Here is a 21,366-nt window from a genome sequence, read left to right on the forward strand (position 1 = left end):
CGATAAAGCTAAGCAACCGACTTCAGCTGACGAGACGAGACTACCGTACGTTACGTATGCATTCGTTCCGTGCATACTGCGCGCCAAGCAGTTTGTATGGTCAAAGCCCTGCCTTCCTCCCACATTTACTATCGTACATTGTGATTGGCTACCTGACTATCACCAACATTGGGGCGATTAAGCACTTGGCCCGAAGGACGATATTAGACAATTTGTCATTGGCCAGATTACGATATGCTTCCATCGTTGACCAATCACATTCACTGTATTATTTTTATCAATTTGCAATTCTTCTGGCGGCCATTTTAAAGATCATCATTTTAATTTCGCACGGCGCAAAATACATGAAAGAGTACAGATATAACACGATTGTTCTGACGTATCTCTGTATTATCAGGGTGCAAGGAGGCAGTTTTGACCGTCTGACCGTAGCATTTTACTTTCGCGTTTCCAGATAAAAGACGCTTGAGCCTGAAGCGCTTGTAGAGAGCTTGTTTTGGATGTCGCAAGTCGGCAAGTTCACGTCGTCCGGTGGGTACGTGCGACGACTGAGTCTGCCCGTAGTGGTACGGTGCTGACTAATTTTCTGGTCAACATGCATGACGTGGAGGTTGTGTAGTAGTTCCGGGCCCCTGTTTAGTTTGGTCAAATTAGAGAGTCAAGATTGATTTTTATCATTCCAAAATGTCTTTTCAACCTGAATTAGCAGTTCTGAAATTATTGCAATTTTAAATTATTTTTTTGGCCTAAAAATGACGCTCAATTTGGCTGAAATAAATGTGAACACGTCAGTTGATTTATGTGTACAAACGTATGGGAAATTTACACACAAATAACGGCATCGCTGTTTTGGGGAATCCACAACTTTTTTCGGCAATGTGATTTTATAACAAACCAACTTTCTAAGCCTAAGGTCAACTACACCCTGCAATTCTCTTTTATTGATGTTTGGAGCTAAGGGAAAGTATCCCTGTATGTGATATTACATGTCAAACCTTTTCAAAAAAGGCGGTCACAAAAAATTTAATTTACGTGTACAAACGTATGGGAAATTTACACACAAATAACGACATTGCTGTTTTGGGGAATCCACAACTTTTTGGGAGCAATGTGATTTTATATCAAACCAAACTTTCTAAGGTCAACTACACCCTGTAATTCTCTTTTATTGATGTTTGGAGCTCGGAGAAAGTACCCCTGTATGTTCCATGTCAAACCATTTCAAAAAAGCGGTCACAAAAAGTTTGGTCATTTTGGGCATAAAAATAGCGCCACCAATGTCCGTGGCGGTGGTTCAACCTACCTAAAGTTGACTTCTCTCAATTCTATGATACCGTTTTTTTTTAAATTTTGAACAGTTTCTTGGGGTAGAAATGTACGATTATGGTTTATGGTTGGTGCCGTCATGGCCGTGCGATTGGACATTTTTAGGCTCGCTTGTACACGTTTGAGTGTAACTAAAATTCGAACATGGTGACATAACCGCAGTGCATGCTGGTAATGGGTGTAATGCGTGACCTGCTGGTCAAAATGTTTGCTGTCAGTCGCACGGCGCGGCTCGGCAGCTGTTGCTTTTCTTTAGTAATCCTCGGGGTGTAGTGCGCCCTCACGCATATATTTGCAAACCAACCTTTGAGATATCACACCATAAAGTGTTTCAAAGCTCATTACTAATACACAGGAAATGTCTCTCATTTATTTTTGTCCCTTGCAGACAAAGAGTGACCAGATCGATGAGATCTCATCTTGATGAACAAGATGGGCTTTGATGTCCCTAGAACCAATTTATTGTAACAGGTGTTTGGTGCACTCACATCCCGTATCATGGAGGGGGAGCGACTACTCCAATGTATAAAGAGCAGTACCGATGTTGAGCCCTTGCTCAGAGATTTAGAGGTAAGGTGCAATTTTGTTAGGAGCTTCCTGGATCCTTTGAAATCCAACAGTGTGCAGTAAAACATGAGCACCTTTTTGTGCTTGACAAGAGTGGGATGTTGTGCCTCATGTAAAGTCATGGTGTCAGGGTTTATGGTTCAACATCCTTCATAGTGTTTGATTTTGGAGGGTTTGGAGAATGAGGATTAACCGTAATCCCCTTGGCCCTTTTTGCTAGGTACCATACTCGATCTTCCAAAATCTTTCAAAATTGTGCACTTGTCTGCAAATGAAGGATGCCCACTGCCTCAATCCTTCAAAATCGTCCAACAGCCCTGCCTCTCAAAATGCATTCAGCCTCAGTTCTCTAAAGTCCTCCTCTTCTTCAAATACCATTCAGCCTAAATTCTCCAAAATCAACTGATACTGAATGTACATGTTCAGTCCTCCAAAATTGTATGTTACATTCAGCCTCAGTCCTCCCAAATCCTCCAAAACCGCCTGGAGGACTTAGGAGGATTGAGGAAGGTTAGGGCTAAGTGCAGTCTTGTCGAACAAAAATTGAAAAATTGAACACACAGCATAAAGATGTGCTGGTAGAATATGTGTAGTCTTGTAGATGAATGTTTATAATCAAAAAGTAAAAGTAAGATCTGTCGTGATTCTTGAGCCAATATGGCCCATCATACCGGTGTTTATCTCTGATTTCAGTGGCATGAAACGACTGAGAATATTTCTATTCCCCCTGGATGGGATGCCAGTCCATTGCAGGTTACTCCCCAGCTAATGCCAGTACCTATTTACTCCTGGGTGGAGAGTGGCAAGTGGGGGTAAAGTGGCATGCCCAAAGACACAATGTATGGCCATTTAGAATTGTGAGCCAGCATGCAAAATTGTTGGAATTTGTTGGTCATTCATTGCTTTGACTGTCCTCAGGTTTACTTGGCTCCTATCCTGCGGCACAAGACCAGCCCATCGCAGGAACTGGCGGCAAAGTATGGGTTATACTCGATGAAAGTTCTCCGCGCCTGTGTGCAGCAGTTGACGGTCCTCAAGACCGGCCATGCCACCATCATAGGGATTATCCGCATTGCAAACAGGAGCTACCAGTGCATCCGCAAGGCCCGGAAACACACCAAGATGGTGCCGCTGTCGTTGGAGAAGCTGCTGTTTCACATGGTGGTGCAGAGTATGGCCAAGGGACTGGTCGCAGACGCCACGGCGTTTGCAAGGAATCTGCACGAGCATCTCAGCCTGTGTCGGCATAACTTTGTCACTGGGGACAGCATCGATAACGAGTACGACACGGTGTGCAAGCAGGCCTTCAACCAGCTCTGGAAGGCCTGCGTGGACCTGGAGCACTCCTCCAAGCAGGCGGCCACTAAACACATGGTGGTGCTGGATGTCCGGTCACAGTCGCTCGCCTTCTTGATGCTGACAAGCTACGAAGTCTCCTGGGTGGTCGAGAGAGCTCTCCGGGCCATTGCCGAGTTTGACCGAGCCAGCAACAACTCTCTGGATGAGAATAATCAAGTGCTTGAGTTCCTTCAAAGTATCTTGGACACCTTGCTCAACAACCTAGGAGACACCAAGAAAAATCGGGAACTGCAACCAGAGGAGGCATCAGAGCTTCTGTCTTCCCTGTTTGAACTGAGTCTCCAGTTTGCAAAGCGTTGTAGTCATCTCAAGAGACCCGAAGAAGCCCTGACCCTGCATGAAAAACTCCAAGAGATTATCGTCAGCAAGTGTAGCAGACATTCCCAGAAACTTTACATTGCTGCAGTCAGCATGATTGAAACTACCCTCTGCATGAGAAGACTTTCGTCATCGGATGCCTCCAAAACTGCGAAGAGGTCCAAGTCCCAAAAGCCAGGAGATCTGGTTGGGACTATCAAAGAGAGAATTGAGGGTGTAGTGAGTAGCATCTCCAAGATACTCGAACAGGGGGATCCTGATTTTAAGGCTGTCCATTGCCTCGTGGAGGCTCTAGAGTTCTTCAAAAAGAGGTTTGAGGGCGCTTCTAGCCAGCAAGGTAGGTCGGGAAGCCCCTCTCCAACCGCGGTATCTGAGGAGCTGGTTCCATCAGTGGATGCCGCCTTGAAGCTCCTGGTGGACCTGCTCCAGGTGCAGAGAGAGCACCTGCAGACCACCTGCAGCACGGCCAAGGAGTCGTCTGCTGGCAAGGGCAAACAGCAGAGGATGTCGCTCCAGAAGGCAGTCAACAGACAGCTGGCAGTGCTCAACCTCATGTCCGTCCTCCTGCTGAATCGAATGGACCACACCGAAGCAGCGGCCAGGAGGATGACAGAGGATGCACTGAGTGTTTGCCAGAGAACCAAGGCTGTCATTGAGGAGGTGTCCAGTGGAGCAGGGGGAGCCTTATCAAACAATGAGCACAGGTGGTTAGGTGGGTTTGTTGTTGTTGTTGTAGTTGATCTTAGGCATTCATCATGTTTCAGACCCCTCTGTGTTTTTAGTTTGCTCTAGTTACTTCTTACATGGTGTAAGAAGTTACTTCTTACTTTTTTTTTATTTAGAAAAATGTGACACGCTTCCCCATTTTAGCAGTAGGACACGTGCGAGTCATTTCGTTCTTTTATATGGAACAGGGTCCCAACTTAATGATTGCCAACTTCTAAAGCAAACTATGAAGTTTACAACCTAAAATCTTTGTTAGTATACACAATTTTATGGACTACTGAATGATTCAAGCTGACAAAACAAGTTATAGAAATTTGAATGTTAACGAAAAATTCCCACAAGTTGCCTACAGAGGATTATGGCTGTCCTTGAATATACACAATCGGGAAACGTTAACCAGCACAGGATTGGATGGCTTAGTTTTTATAGTGATGTTATCGTGTTCCGGAGGTCTCACAAAGTACATGTAGGCCCCCAAACTGTCATTTTTTGGTCTATTTTTTTCTGCAGGGACCAATGCATATAACCTGGGCCTAATGTGCTACAGGAAGAAATGGTACTTAGACGCTGTCCCACTGTTGAGCGTGGCCTGTGAGCAACTGCAGGTATGGTGTGTTACAAAGGAACTTATGGATGAGGAAAAAGTCAACAAGGTATGAAAGGAATATTCCTTAAATGGAAATAGTAAATATCCACATTTCTTTCAATGAACTGAATATTTTTCAAAATATTTTAAGTGTGGACTTTCTAACAATTTGGGGCCACTTTTGCAAACAAGAAATTGGAGGTGTTATGGCTCCTTGAATCACACTCTTTAACCCTTACTGCCCTGAATCCTTCAAAATCCTCTTTGCCAAAGTGGAGGAATTTGGAGGATTGAGGTTACATGGCAAAAGTGCGTTACTGATTTCGTAGGATGCACTTTATCAAGGTCTTGGGCCGGATCTTGTGTTGTTTTTGCTCAGCCATGCATAAATATAGGCCTGAATTATGCTTGAAATCCACCGTACTGCTCAGGATGTCACTGGCCAAGCCTCAACATATTGACAGTCACTGCTGCAGGATTTTGCAGAATTCAGGCAGTTGTCACCCCTCCATGGACCATATATTCAAGAAACAATGGAGGAATTTGCAGGATTGAGGCTATTATGCTATTTCTCCATGAGGCCAATTGGAGGATTTTGCAGGATTGAGGCTATATCCTCGCAAAAAGGCTTAGAGAGTTAGGGTCTTAAATGGAAATAGTAAATATCCACATTTCTTTCAATGAACTGAATATTTTTCAAAATATTCCAAGTTTGTACTTTCTAACAGTTTGGGGCCACTTTTGTAAACAAGATATTGGCAGTTTTATGGCTCCTTGAATTACGCTCTTTAAATTTGTATGTGGTCAGTGGTTTTATTGAAGATGTTTCTAAAGTGTGTTGTGCAGTATTGCATCATAGAAAATGATAACAGTGTTGGACGCATGTGCCGTGGTACTTAGGTTCAAACCTTGACAGGGAAAATGGCGCTTGTGTTCTTGGGCAAGACAGTTTACCACAATTGCCTCTCTGTACCCAGGAGTATGAATGGGTAACTGTGAGGATAGAGACCAGATGGCGCTGATCTCGAGCTGCTGCAGAAAAATGGTCTCATGGCCTGATGAACAGGGGTAATTATTGTGAAGCGCTTTGAGACCTTTGGTCTTAACCTAGCACCAGGAAGCTCGACTGCAGAGTCGAAAAGTGATCTCTGTGTTTTGTGAAACCCTTCTTTTTATTTCCTATTTTCTTCTTAGGTCCAGCTGCCAAGCAAGTACGAACTCCTGGTTGACTGCCAACGAAAGGCTGGCCGGCACCGCGAGGCCATGCAGACAGCCGTGACCTACCTCTGGGCCCACGCCAGTCACCTGACAGATCAGCTGACCACTCCCGTAGAGTACTGGGTCAAAGCCAAGAGAGATATTGTGAAAAGTGCAGAGGACGAACAGCTCAGAACAAGGTGATGTGAATTTTGTAAAATATGGAGTTTTTTTACATAGGGATCGATTTAACAAAGCAGTATGATTATTATGTTTTTAACTTATGATGAATATGACATTGTAACTTGTGATGGCTGAATGATTTACGGAAACTTTCAATGGGTTGAATGCATCTCAACTTTCGTGGCAGCAAATTGAAAAATTACTATGAGTCTTTGGGTCATTGTAAGGGAACGTCTCCAAAGTGGGAACGCTTGGAACGTTCCCAAGAGCCAGTAGCTACAGAGTCGGGTTGAAACATTTCATGAAGGGGTGGTTTGGAAGAGAGAAATACATTTTCCACCAATTTTGTATTGAATAGAAGTTCATTTTACATGTAACTGTAAATCACGAGACAAGGATCTGTCTTATATATAAAACAAATATTGAGTGGCTTTAAATTGTGAAATGGGAGGAATATGATCGCTCGGTAAAATCTGGACTTTTCATTTTCACTCGACTTCGTCTTGTGAAATGGAAAAGTCCAGCTTTTACCTTGCGATAATATTCCTCCCATTCCACTCTGAGCCACTCAATATTTGTATACTGAAAACACCTTTTCAACTGGTTTCATTACAATGAGAGTTGTGAAATCCTTTGAAGAAGCCTCCACTCGGAGAATACCACCTGTTTCCATAAGGATAAGCACAGGAATAACAGGTGTTTTCCATCTGAGGACACCGCACTACACGTCTTGCCCTCCTTACGTGACCATTGTTCTCCTTCCTCTTTGCTTCATGCAGGACCCTGTTTGATGCCATTCAGGAAATGGAGGGAACCATCTCGGACGAGAGCTGTAGTCTTGTCTCCAGGCTGCTTGAACAGGAACTCAGCATCTACAAAGCACAAAGGTACCAATAATAAGTCTATTTGCTGACATAATACGAGTGTAACTGTGGCAACTTGATGGACCCTTCAGGCATGAGAATCTTCTTGTTTTAACAGGAATTCCTGGGGGTTTTGGCCCAAATTTCCGCGTTTTTATTTATTTTGAGCCTGTTTTGGGGGCATTTTTGCCTGAATTCACATCTTTTTCCCTTTTTTGCACAATTCATTCTCATGCCTGACCCTTACATAAAATGAGAATGGGATTCTTTGTTGACGTAGAAATCAGTCCTACAATTATGATTTTTCTGCTGAAAAAAAATCCCGAAAAACGCAGATATTGAAAACTTTGCTGATTCTGGTAATCTGTATAATGTTGTGGATAAAGTGGAGCATGTTTCACGAGGTTGTCCGGTAAACATATACACAGGCAAATTGAATTTCCATGTGCCAATTGACTGGAACATTCTGTGACACATTTAAGACGAGCCTATTTGAGGTATGGCCGACACAATAAGAGGTGCGCTGTTTTAATTGGGTAAAGTCTTCTAAAATATTTACCGGAACCAAATAGCAGCCTTCTATTATGGCGGCCTTACCCATAGGCTAATTGGCACTTTTGGCATAAAAATAATTCACCAACATTAGTGCATCACGACAAAAGTACATTCACTAAAGTGCATTCACTCGTGCGTAACCTCCAAAGTGGGCAATGTTACTGCCCGCAGTTAGTACAAAGTACAACCCGTTCGATTGAATTCGTAAGTCTTTGCACAAATTGCAAACCTTACAAAAGACGAGGATTTCAAGACAGCTCATCAAAGCAGCCCTGGCTGATTCATCAAGTTGTGAATGAATCAGTAGTATTCCACCGGTGACGATGATTATTTCATCTATGGAATCGCCGGCACCTCTGTCATTCATATTTAATTGTAATCCCTCCTTCCGTCCCCCACCCCCATTCATCTGTGATTGATCACACACCACCCGTCAGCATGTATAATTCATCTAAGTCCTATTCAGAAGCGAACTCTCTTTTCCCATGACGATGGATCACCTTTTTACAAATTAGAAGACATCACTTTTCTCAATTTGTTAGTAATCCCCTTTATTGCGCATATCTGCCTCCAACATTGTACTATTTTTTAATAGCCTGTGAGACACTTCATCATGTGAAAAGCATCGGAAAAGAAATTTGAACAATGGGGGCGATCCGCAAAAATTGAAATACCTCAGGTTTTTTGTTCCGGAGGACGCATGACCATTGTGACAGTTTGAGTTTTATTGGTCGTAATCAACATTAGCACATTGTGCCAAGCTGAATACGGTGATTGGGATGAAAAGGTTGTGCATTTCAACGAGTTCACAGAATGTGCCATTGAATTTATTTCATTAGTTTGACAAAGCATTTAACTGGATGGACTACAAATTGCTTGCAAAATGGTTGTGTTCTGAATTGATTAACCTAGATAGAAATTGTTACCATACCCTGGTTAATACGACTTGCAGCAGAATCCAACAATGGGCAATTTCCGTTTAAAGGTAGAGTAGGTCATTTGCAGCTGTCGAAAAAGGAACTGACAAAATGAGATACATATAGTGATTAAACATAGTCATGGCACTAAACTCCCTGTGAAAGTATTCCTTCTGGCATGCTGTCATTTTGAAGAAGACAATGAAAGAAGGCAATTTCCAAAGACGTGTCAAGTGACGCATTTTGAGAAATTTCCGTTGGTAGTTTGAAGTTGGGTTTGTAATTTGGCAAATCCGTGAATGGGTGCTCTCAAGCGTTGACACGACACACACCTGCACAAGGTTGCTGTTATTTCGCTGTTTCAGTGCATGACATCGCGCAGCTGCAATCGGCTGAACAAGAACGTGTCTCGGATGCTGATTTCGGGCGCAATTCAAAACATGACTCCCCAACTTTTGAATTGAAAACGAGATCCTAGAATTTTCTTGGAATATATACATCATTCACTGAGCTAAAACTTCATCAGGTTAGTTGACAACAACCCGTCTTTAAATTTTGAGCATTTTTGTTACTTCACAAAAAAAATGCACAAATGACAAATGATCTCCCCTACCTTTAACGCTGTTCATCTGAAAAGTGAATAATACAGGGTGAGTAAAAAAAAAGAAATGTCAGGACTATTGTTTTAGTGAAGTTCTTCATGTAGCACTTTGAAAATATAGGATATGAAAGCCCAATTCATAAGCTTTCTTTTAGTACAAGAATCATTCAAATCACTCATGTACTTTTCAAGTTACGGAATTTTAAACACAACCACCATTTTAAAGTTCTGTCCACGGATCACAAAAAAGGTGTGTGTTCTTTCAGCAAAACGAAAACAATTCACACACATCCCTATGGTGTGTGATTTGTTTTCGTTTTGCTGAAAGAACACCAAACCTTTCTGTGATCCGTGGACAGAATCTTAAAACAGTGGTTGTGTTTAAAATTCTATCACTTGAAAAGTACATGAGTGATTTGAATGATTCTTGTACTACAACAAAGTTTATGAATTGGGCTTTCATATCGTAGATCTTGAAAGTGCTACATGCAGAACTTCACTATCAAAAACAATAGTCCCGACATTTGGGTTTCCTTTTTTTTTACTCACCCTGTAGAACCCTTGCTGTTGTATTCTTGTTAATAGATTCAGCAGGTCAGTAGCTTTGCTGTCAGGGGTTGAGGATGAAGTAGCACCATTTAGTTGAATTTCTTTTGGTATTTTTTTTGTTTGATTGTGCAAGATTGTTCTATAAGTGAAGACATGTAATGACTTGCCAAACTTTTTGAACCAGTTAATGTCGGAGGACGTGTAAACACGATCTGGCAATATACATTCACAGGGGCGGGTGACGGGTTAAATCGTCAAGCTTTCCCTGCGTCTCCGTCGGTGGACATGTATACACGTCAGTGGTTCCCGTCAGTTTTTAACACACCATGTACATATTACTCTCGAGAGTCAGTATTTGTGGTGCTTGATTAAAAAAAAATTGGCCGATATATCTTGTCTTTTTCAAAAACGGTGTTTTTCGACCAAAAATAACCCCGGCAACAAGTGGTTGAATGTAGCTAAGTGAAAGGTCCCGCTTTTTCTGACTGGGTTCAGCTGGTTAACCTTAATAAAGTGACAAAGAAAAACTAGTATAATTGCAGTTATTAAATTAACGAAAGAAATATATTCATGCAAATTTATTCCGGAAAATGAAATAATCATGTAACAAATTTGACCCGACTTCAAACGTTCCTACTTTTATGAAGTGTAATAAATATAATTTCTACCCTTGTTCTTTCTGCCCAGATATGATACCACCGTAGAGCAATACGCCGTAGTGTGTGATCTACTCAGCCTGTACAGCGATGACAAGATGAGACTGCACCGAGCACACGCCCACATTGAGCAGGCCCAGCTACTCCGAGATGGCACACTGGACACTGACTGGTACACTCAAATTACAATGTTCTCTAAGTATCTTAAGATAATTTGTTCTCTTGTTCATTTTTGCATTACTCATTTAATTTCCAAGCATTTGTGGATAGCACATTTAGGGTCCAAAGTATGACAATTTTTCTGTCCCTGTTAACTTTAGTACTTCATAATTTGCTGTGGGGTGCTGTGGTCCAATGGTTACGGTGTTCGACTCGTGTGCCGTGGTACATGGGTTTGAATCCTGATGGGGAACATGGTGCTTGTGCTCTTGAGCAAGGCACTTTACCATTATTGCTTCGTCCTTCGGATGGGACGTAAAGCCGTAGGTCCCGTGTGTTGTGTAATGCACGTTAAAGAACCCAGTAACACTTAAGAGAAGGGGTTTGCCCCGGTGTTTCTGGCAGTGGCTGCAATATGCGCCACATTACCTTGTATACCCTTTATAAAGGTGCTACATAATAAGTCTCATATTTCTCATGAAACTTCATTTACCTGTCTTTAAAAATAGACATAATTACCAGCGCCTTGAGTACCTAGTTGTTGGTAGATACGTGCGCTAAATAAGACTCTGGTATTACTCCGGTATTATTCATTCAATCATCATTAAGAATGACTTCAATAATTTCTTGTTTGTTGGGTGGGTATTTTGCATAATCACTCTTGGAGGACGAATGCGTTAACAAGTGTTTCAGAATTACAAAATCATAGACATCAGATGTAACAGGGACAGGAGAAAAAAAGTGGACCCCAAATTTATATAATGACCCGATTTCATTTATGGTGTATTGGTAGTTTGGGTAATATTGCGCTATTCTTCGACGTGAAATCAAACAAAGTAAACATTATTGTGAAGAGTGGTCACTGTTTATAACTTGACATTGTTTCCAGCTCTCCCGTTGACTGCTGCAAAGAGGCGCTTCACCTTCTGGAGGACCTGGCCCAAGACTTCCTGCAGCAGCAGCAACAGGAGCAGAGCAGCAAAGACTACCTGGTGGTGTTTGATTTGCTCGCCACGGCCCACTTCTGGTTGTACATCTGCCAGAGCGAGGCAAATCAGGTCAGCCGACTTGAAAAAAAAATGACTGGATTGCTTATTTTTGCTAGGATTGTGACTTTGGGCGTGATCCCTAGCTACGTGGCATATACGGGCACACAGCTCCTGACTTGTGCCTTTGAACAAAGACATTGACAAAATGGGGAACAGCCAACATAGAGCTGGATACTTGAATGGTAGAGCACCGGTTCAGTATTCCGGAGGTCGCAGGTTCTAGCCCCCTCTAGTCAGTTTCTTTGTTCAACTTTTAAATCTTGGGGGGGGGGGGAAAAGATGAAAATGATTTTTTGAAACCTTATGCAAGAGTCGGTATTGTGCATCAGAACTGGGTGCCCGAGTACCCGACCGCTGATGTCAGGAACAGGTTCCAGATTATGGGATCGGGTACCTGTAACCAACTTTGCAATTTACTTGGTAACTTCTCAGACAATGAAAAAGAAAGGTTTTGAATGCCATTTGTGCAGAATCTTTAAAATAAAAAACCAGGCTAGATGGAAAACCAAAACAGATTTTAGATTTATGTGCAATTTAATATGCGACAGATGACAGTTGCGAAAGTTGCAGTTTACACTGTAAAGCTGTGAAGCCCTTCAGACAACTTCCAGGATTTGAATTTTGGGGTGGCTTTCTTTTGCGGGCACCAGGGCACCCGTGTTTTACTTCAATAGGGTACCCGGCTCCTGTACTCCCCGTTAATGTACACCACTAGTACTGTCACGCAAAAGTCCATATTGATGTTGTACTGCATTTTGTTCAACATGGTGCTTATGTCTTCTACCATCGCCAGGCAACTTACATCACCTCCCAGTTCCCCAGCACCAAAGAAGATCCCGTCCAACCAGAGTCCCTCGAAGCACCCACCGCCAAGAAGGACAAAGCCTCCAGCTACGTCCCGTCCACCTCCTACACCTTAGCAGCCGAGCATGCGGCCACCGAGCCGCTGGACCGGGCCCTGGACATCTGGAGCGACCTCATGACCGCAGACGGCTGCAACCAGTCCATGTTCAACGATCCATCCTCCACAGGTTACTGCCTGAAGGTGGCTGCCTCGCTGTGCGAACTGGCCGACAGGGTAAGGGATTTGAGTCATGATCAGTGGTTGCGGGGAATCAAGTTTAGTTTAATTTGAACTAGTCACCAGACTCTTTCAATTTGAATAAGTCAGGAGACTACTATGACATGCAAAGGCAACTTATAGACACAATAAGCCTTGCATTAATGCATTGATTTGTATCACCATTAGGCCAAAAAAAATTGTTGTGTTGCTGTCAAATGAAAAATATGAGGAGGGTCGGTTGGTTGGGTTTTTTTTTGGGGGGGGGGAGGTATACATAGATCACATATAGGTCTGCACCTTCTTCTATTACATTCGGTTACCAGTTCACGTCTACCAACGTCCTCGAAACGTTTCTAAGGCTACATGCCAACTACACTGTGTGCATGTATACAATGTACACATGTACACAATGTATGCCCCAAGCCTCAGCCTCAGTTACACATAACAAAATACGGTAAATGTGAGCTGTACTACCATATAGGTATGTACATTTTGTAACGAAATGAAAAATTATGGCATTACAAAGAAACAGTAATGGTAAGGTTAAAGTTTGTATATATTTTTTCAAGTGGAAAAAAATGGAAAAAAAAAAACCCAGAGATTACCAGATTTTTGGGTCTGTAGGATGAGAGCAACACAATTTTGTTTGCCTTATGTCATACAAATCAGAGATTTTCCATACGCATGGAAATTCAATGTTGCGTTTTGCCTTCACCGACGCAATTATAAACACTGTATACTTTGTATTAATCAAGTAGGACTTGAACCCACGACCTCCTGCTTACTAGTGCAGACTTCTCACCACTCGACCATAAGTTTCTGCTACAGTTAAAAAGCATTCGTTTATTGTAAGCAGAAATTAATTTACTGCAAGTAAAAAAACTACATGAAATCTTTCGGTTTGCGGTAACACCATGTGGTAATAACTACTGCTTAGAGAAATATTTAGTTCGGAAAAGAACTTGTCCTGCTTATTATCAACTTCGCTAAGTAGTTTTTTGTTCTGATAAGAACAGTCCTGCTGTAAGTTCTAAACGAACTTGTCTTTGTCTCCTGACGATGACTAGAGCAGGCTAGTCGAAACGTTGAGAGCAAAGACAATTTCATTTAGAACTAACAGCAGGACTGTTCTTATCAGAAAAAAAAAAACTACTTAGCGAAGTTGATAATAAGCAGGACAAGTTCTTTTCAGAACTAAATATCTTCTAAGCAGTAGTTATTACCACATGGTGTTACCGCAAACCGAAACGATACCGATACTCCACCATGCAAAGCCTCAAATCTTATACATGAAATCTGACAATTTGTTTGAAAATACACTCTACAGCCTATCCAGCAAGTCCAAGCCTTGAACCTCCTGGCCCTCCTGTCCACCGCTACCTCATCCAACGAGGATACCATCCTGGCCTACTGTCAGATCATCCAAGCACTGTGTCGCCTGGGAGCCTTCCAGGAGGCTGAGAGTCTGCTTGCCCGTGCCCAGACTCTGATGGGGAAGGCGGTGCCTGATGGTGACGAAGGGACGGGATTGGAAGCTGCGTTCACGATCACTAAGTGCTATGTTATGCTCGCCGCTCGCAAGGTATGTGCACTGCCTGTGAATTTTTTAACCTATTTTTAAATTTATTTGTTATATTTCTTTACCCAGGGTATTTCCAAACAGTGAAAAAAAGTACTGTGCACTGGAGTGCTGTGTCGTTGTTGTGGTCTGGTTCATCATATGTCTCTTACAAGTGCAGTCACAAGTAAATCAGAAGTCCGGTCAGAAGTATCCGATGAATTTCCTTGTCACTGTTCATTTGAACAGTTTCTTGCTTGAATCGGCGTTGGATGAGTTGCGATGGAATATTTAAGAGTTGCATGTACAGGATGAGTAAAAAAACAAAAAAAACCAAATGTCGGGACTATTGTTTTAGTGAAGTTCTGCATGTAGCACTTTCAACATCTAGGAGATGAAAGCCCAATTCATAAGCTTTCTTTTAGTACAAGAATCATTCAAATCACTTATGTACTTTTCAAGTTACGTAATTTTAAATACAACCACTGCTTTAAAGTTCTGTCCATGGATCACAAAAAAAGGTGTGCGTTCTTTCAGCAAACAATTCACACACATCCCTATGTGATTCGTTTTCGTTTTGCTGAAAGAACACTTACCTTTTTGTGATCCGTGGATCACAAAAACTTTAAAACGATGGTTGTGTTTTTTGGCATTTTAAGTGATCTGGCTTCACTCGTTTTGAAACGTATTTGGTAACGTATTTGCTTACGAAGGCAAAATTTGAACCTTATTGAAGGGTCTTATAGAACAAGGTTTAACTCTCTATTATACAGAGGTTTTTGATCTTGTCTTTCTATTAAGACTGGTCAGTTGGAAAAGCTTTAAATAAATTGCTTACTATTCCTGTGCAGTAAGGCAAAACCAAATCACACAGCGGATAAAGGATTGTTTTGCACATTCATTCAAGGATTGTTTTGTAATTCATTTCCAGATTGGAGATTTTGAAACACTCCTGGGGAAAGCCCTCCGGATCCACGGCCACAAGCGCCGTTCCCGTCAGTCCTACCTCCGGAACGCCTCCCTCAAGCACCTCCAGGCCCTCTACCTGCTGCGCCCACCCACGGAGCGATCCCAGGATGTGTCGGTACGCCGCGACCTCATCCCCGACGACCTCTCGCCCCTGGAGCTCCGGGCGGAAGCCATGCGGCTCCAGATGGGGGTGGGCAGGTTGGTGCTGGGCGAGGCGGTGTTTGGCAGCGAGCAGAGCGTGCAAGGAGACGGGTTCAAGCTGGCCGCTGTAGGCAATGATTCAGGTGAAAATTACTGGTTTTTACCAAGATGTAATATGCATGTGGCTCTGGTTTCATAATTTTATATGGCTTTATACTTATATATGGTTGCGGAAGTTTCAAGATTTTTAGCTGCAGGTAGCAGCTCAGCAAATCAGCATGTCTCTGCGTTAGTCCGCACGTTAGTTGGTTAGTTTAGTTAGTAACAAACGTTGACATTGTCTATTGCTCCTACATATTTTGACCAATCTCAACCAAACTTTGTCAAAAGTATCAGTAGCCCAGCCCCAGCATGTCACATGACCAAACTGGGATCAAAGGTCATCATGGGTCAAGGTCAAGATAACGTCAAATTTCTAATAAGCTCAAAGATGGCAAAAGTAGCACTGTCAACATGTTGGCCTTGGTCAAACATTAAAAAAAATGTCCATGGTGACCTCTTCATCTGACCTACAGCTATGGGGTCAAAGGTCAAAATAAGGTGAACACGAATTCGGTGGCCCGCAGCTTCCGAGATCTGATTGAGCTTGTTTGTTCTGTTTATTCAAAGCTGCCTAACAGGAAACAAATCTTACAAAATGAGAACAGGGTATTCATTTGTGTTCTCCCTCTTGCAGGCTGGAACGACATAGAGTTCAACCAGTGGACGGTGCTGGCCAGCGTGCTGCAGTCTCTGTACGACGTGGGCAGTCTGTACATGGAGCAAGGATGCACCAGGGAGGCTAAGAGTTATCTCAAGGAGGGCCTCGTACTCGCAGACAAGTTCATGCTGCCCAGAAGGTTTCACTCAAAAATCTATTTTTTATCTTTGCACAGTTTTAATCAAGTCAATCACAAGTCAAATCACAAGTAAGAGAAGATGAAAAAGTAAAACGGAATGCCTTACCACAGAATATCTTGCCATTTGATGTCAGACTAGGTGATTTGTGACTGACTTTATGATTGCTTGTAATACCTTCATAACAGCTCTGAAATGAAACAAGAAGTACGTCGAGCTTGTTGAAATATGTGAAAGCTCAGTCACTTTGCCTTACCAAAAAAAAAAATTCTGTGGGGACTTGTCCATTATTACACCTGAAACCCTCCTCATTGTTGTATTTTCTTGGTCATTTTCTGAGTGCTTTGTAACCCTAGGAAAAGGCCTATTGAAATGTTATTTCTCTCTCCCGCATTTATGAGAAAAAAGGTGACATTGTTAGTATGTGTCTACTACTACAATACTCAGAATGCAAAAAATGTGTCAATGAGGGCAGCAAACAGAAATAGTCAGTTTGATGACGTCATGCAACGGCGCTTGCACACCACCCCACCTCCCCCCCCCCCCCCCCCACCCACACAAAAAAAAAATCTTAAGGTTGCTTGGTCTGTATTGGGCTGAACATACCGGTACACAATGCATGGATGCTACTTTTGCCATTGACTTCTCAAGCTTTCCCAACATTTCATTAATTCTGCCAGGGAGAAGATCTTTGTAAAAGCTGTGCCTCTCTCCTTTGTCAAATCTTTGAAACCTGACAGGGTGTCAGACAGTAGGCCTAAATTGTTTCCATTCACACAAAAAAACGTAAATTGAAATGTATGCACTATGCGCATGTACGAGTATGGCACAAAAAAAGTTGTTTAATTGTAGAGCCGCAGCTTATTATTTGTGTGAATTTGTCTTCAAATTCTTTTTCTTTCAATCACAGGTCCGTCGCTTTTCTACTCCAGCTCTCCAACCTGCACACCCAGTGCGGTCAGGAGGAAGACTGCCTCGCCAGCCTCTCTGCGGTCCAGCAGGTCCTTCACCTCCCAGAGAAGGCATCTCAACTGAGACGGCGCGACAACACATCGGTAGATGCCCAGGACAAGAAGAACAAGCATGGGTCGGATACCCACGTGGAGACTGATGAGGATGACAATGATGACAACTTCATCAGGACCAAGAGGATCTCCATCTCGGCGGAGTGTTCCTCAAGAGGGACATTCCTTGGAGACACTGACACCACCTCATCCCCTTCTCTGAAAACTCAAACTGTCAAGCTACCTGGTTACCACACCCACCCTTCGGACTGCTTCTGTGCATCCTGCTGCGATGTATCCCTCCACGTACAGGAAGTCTCGTCGTTCTTACGGAGAGCCCAGTGTCTTGAACTTCAGGGTGAAGTCAGCCAAGCCCTTACGAATCTTCAAGTGGGTCTGGATGCGGCAGCATGGAGCTCAAAGAAATCCCAGGTACTCCTGTGCAAGAGTTGCTCCTGTTTGCAGAATGTAGGATCTGTAAAACAGACTAAAGGAAAGGAGGTGAAACGGCCCAAGTCTAAGCAGAGTAGCCCTGATCAATTCAATATGCATCCTGAAACAGCCACCGAGATTCATGCATGCATTGCAAGGCTGACTTTGCTGAACAGCAGTCTTTCAGAAGCTGAACGGACCATCAAGAGAGGCTTGGAACAATCCACCGATGAAAGTATTCCCAAAGCGTGGTTGCAGTTTTATGAAATCCTTGTCACACTAGAACTTAAGTCTCAACGAACCAATACAACAATCAGCGATCTAATATTCTCAATGTGGGATTTGCAGTCCAGCAGTAAACATCACAAGGACGTACAGGCTCCCGAAGAAGATCTTGCATCGCAGTTTGACCAACTGCACCTGGGGAAGCAAGTCAGCAAGCGCCTGGCACAGTTTCAAGACTCGGTGTTCTCTGAAAGAATGCACAGACCTGAGGTCTCTCGGAAACGCTCTGATAAAGTGACTGAGCCTGGTATCTTTTGTGATATCAGCGATGATGATGATGATTCTAACGGTGTCCCGAACATGGCGGTTTGCTCTGCCAAAAGTACTAAGAAGCAGCGGCAAGTGACCAAAGCAACACCACATAATCTAGGGTTGAGTTCCAAGAAAGGAGCCCTGATGTTCAGCGTGAGGAAGAAAAGACCTGCCAAGAAAGTTGTCCAGGATGAAGTAACACCTCTCAATTCGGCCGCACTGAGCGCTTTCGATTTTGATGAGCCAAGCCCCTCTGAGACCAAGAAGAAAGGAACACGAGGGAGACCCTGCAGAAGTGCAAAGACCACTGCTAAACGCAACGCGAAGATCATCAATTTGTTCGATTCGGATGTTGATGAGGTTTTCGAAGAGGAAATAGAGACAAAGAACTGCAAGACCGCCACGGGATCAAAGAGACGGACGGCCAAAAAATCGGTGAGGATCAATCTGGATTCTGAGAACTTACCAAATCCACTTGAAACTGAAGACTTACAGGAGGAACCTGCTTCATCAAAACCTTCAAGGAAATCTAAACAACCAACAGGAGTAAGCGAAGACAGCACGGCTAAACCTAGGCGGGGTCGGAAACCCAAACCAACGGACACAGAACCATCTGAACCATCGACGTCACGATCGCGCCGTGGCCGGAAACCCAACACAGAGAATTTGCGGTCAGAGGTCGTGACCCGGGTCAGCGATGATATACTTCAGGATCTCCTCTCAACCTCCCTAGAGCTTGAATCCCCGGTTAAGATGCACCCACCATCCCTCCAAAGCCCTAACCTTAGTGACCTACGTTTTGACTTTGAAACCAACCAATTTTCTAGGAACATCCCCACCCTGAACCCTCTCCCCAATGGTACCTCCCTTGTCCTCCAAGATCTGGATGAGATCGAAATCCCGCGTGCAGGGTGCGACTCGGACTCAGACGAATCAAAAAGCGCCATCAACATTCGTCGGAAAACAGCCAGAAAACCTGCGGCATCGAGAAGGAAGACTGGTGAACGGTGTATCGTGGAGGATACGGAGGTGTTAAGGGGAACAAAGAACACCGCGGTAGATGCTGAGTCAACTAGGAAAAAGACACACCAACCTGCACAGTCTGGAAAGGCTCAATCTGGATTAATCAACCCAGGTCAGGGGAAAAAGTTGATCATTTCTGTTTTTCTCTTTTTAATTTGCTCAAGAAGCCTTCAGCTGAAAGATGTGCCCCTTGTTGTTCAGAGTTTAACAGAATTACAATCGCAAAACAAGCATCCGATCACATTTCTCTTACCTTTGAGTATGGATTTTCTCGAAAGTGTGAATGTTCAATACTTAATCAGTTGTAGTTGCATCGAAGAAATCTTCGTATTGAACATGCCACACACAAAAAAGTGTGCATCTCTATTAATCAACCCTCCTGCAGTAACAGACAGACAAAATATCAAGCCTGTTCCCCTGCTAATGGCTTTATACAGAGGCTTGTCACCAATGGTCAGATCTCATTTCTTGTAGGCACTGTGACAATTCAAATTCTATCAACAGACAAAAGCAACTAACTGGTGGGTACAGCTGGCATATCAATATCCTGCAGTCAAAACCTACATGTAGCTGTATCAAGTTAAATAAATGGCCACAGCCAGCCAATTCTGCTTTATGTTAATAGGGAGCTCTTAACAGTTAGTAAGAGTAACTTGATTGATTTTGACTACTGGAATTACTTTGCTCAATTTGCTAGCCAGAGAGGGAGGATTATCTGATATTTAAACTTCTTTTATTTGGAACAGGCCCAAAGCCCAAATTAGACTCCTAGCCCCTTCCCCAATCTCTACCATTACTCGTGCCTTACCCCACTTAAAAAAAACAAACTTGATGCACCATTTCAGTCCAAGCTAATTTTGCATTTATACCGAGTGCGTTCGATTACTTCCCCGCGCTTACTCGTGCAAGCGCGACAGCATTCGATTTACCTCTCGCGCTTACTCGAGCCTGGCCCAAGTGACCGACTCGCCGAGCCGGTTACTTGGAAAAGTATCCCATAAGGCAATAAACATGGCTGCCAACATGGCTGCCAACGGGCGGGAAAAATGTTGCAACCTGATGCCACTTTTTAAGTTCATAATCATCTCAATGAAGTTCATTCATTGAAAAATGACGATAAGACGTGAATTTGGGACTGAGAAACATTTCCAATTTTGTTAGGAAATACTTTTTCTTGAATCTCCATAGAGTTTGTACACGAACCGCTGAAGTGGTGTCAGGTTGCATTTTTTTTTTCAGAAACAGGCTTCCAGAGCTACGGCTACGTCTATTGTCAGCGCGTCCCCGCGTATTTTCAATGGGCGTGGACCTAGACCTAGCTCTAGACAGTTGATTCAGATGCAGCCTGTATCATGTCAAAATTCAACTTTCCACTTTTGCACGAAAGTTTACCCGAAATCGTTTGTTTGAGCTCCACTGTGCATGTCTGTCATCACGCGAGGAGCCAGGCGCGAGTAAGCTGGGGGAGGGGAAGTAATCAAACGCACTCACCTAAAAGAGTTTGTATTCACACCTTTTCTTTTCTCAACTTTTACAGACACCAATCTGGCCTCGATTATCTCCACCCTGGAGCAAATGAATACCCAGGTGCGTCACCGTGCCCCCGCCCTCCTGTATCGCCGTGTGTGTCAGCTGCTGGCCGCCTGCTGTGGTGACAGGGACCCAATCAAGGCGGCTTACTACCTGAGCGAAGCCACGGCAGTGACCCTCCGACATCAGAAGCTGGCCAGCCTAGCCAAGAAGATGAAGTGAGTATGAATTACTTTCCTCTTTGATCAGTTTTACTGGACTTGCTTAGTAGTATAACTTGGGGCAAAGCTTTTGCGTATACCATGTGAAATGAGAAGTGTAGCTCTGGAAAGAACCAACAATATTTCATTCAAAGTTATGGTAAATACACTCGATCGTCCAAACATGCTGAGCAAAAATTTTCAGAACCAAGTTGATCTTTAAGAGTTTGTGAATTTTCTTTGTGCATCTTCAAACTTCTCTCAAGTTGTACATTCAACCATGCAAACCCTCACAATCGCATTTATTGATGTAAATAGAGAGAAAATCCACGTTGGCGCAGTGGTACTTTCCGCGCCTTTCATCCCTACGACCCAGGTTTGAATTCTGCCAGTACAAACGG

General features: G+C 43.3%; 1 protein-coding gene across 2 annotated transcripts in view; it reads left to right on the plus strand.

Annotated features, from left to right (window-relative positions):
• Positions 1–278: 278 nt before the first annotated feature.
• LOC119744640 overlaps positions 279–21,366 on the plus strand; it is a 43,555-nt gene continuing 22,467 nt past the window's right edge. Inside the window, exons 1-14 of one of the 2 annotated variants that reach the window (XM_038220687.1) lie at positions 279–535; positions 1,715–1,896; positions 2,812–4,282; positions 4,807–4,949; positions 6,077–6,279; positions 7,042–7,149; positions 10,435–10,575; positions 11,452–11,620; positions 12,405–12,689; positions 14,002–14,256; positions 15,164–15,485; positions 16,079–16,241; positions 17,150–19,347; positions 20,773–20,983. In XM_038220687.1, the coding sequence (XP_038076615.1) occupies positions 1,825–1,896; positions 2,812–4,282; positions 4,807–4,949; positions 6,077–6,279; positions 7,042–7,149; positions 10,435–10,575; positions 11,452–11,620; positions 12,405–12,689; positions 14,002–14,256; positions 15,164–15,485; positions 16,079–16,241; positions 17,150–19,347; positions 20,773–20,983 (5,741 nt within the window). In that variant the 5' untranslated portion in view covers positions 279–535; positions 1,715–1,824. The remainder of the gene's footprint in view (positions 536–1,714; positions 1,897–2,811; positions 4,283–4,806; positions 4,950–6,076; positions 6,280–7,041; positions 7,150–10,434; positions 10,576–11,451; positions 11,621–12,404; positions 12,690–14,001; positions 14,257–15,163; positions 15,486–16,078; positions 16,242–17,149; positions 19,348–20,772; positions 20,984–21,366) is intronic. The other variant, XM_038220688.1, reaches the window with a different exon arrangement.

This window comes from Patiria miniata, unplaced genomic scaffold, assembly GCF_015706575.1.
Source record: "Patiria miniata isolate m_02_andy unplaced genomic scaffold, ASM1570657v1 HiC_scaffold_7, whole genome shotgun sequence".
NCBI classification, from domain to species: Eukaryota; Metazoa; Echinodermata; class Asteroidea; order Valvatida; family Asterinidae; genus Patiria; species Patiria miniata.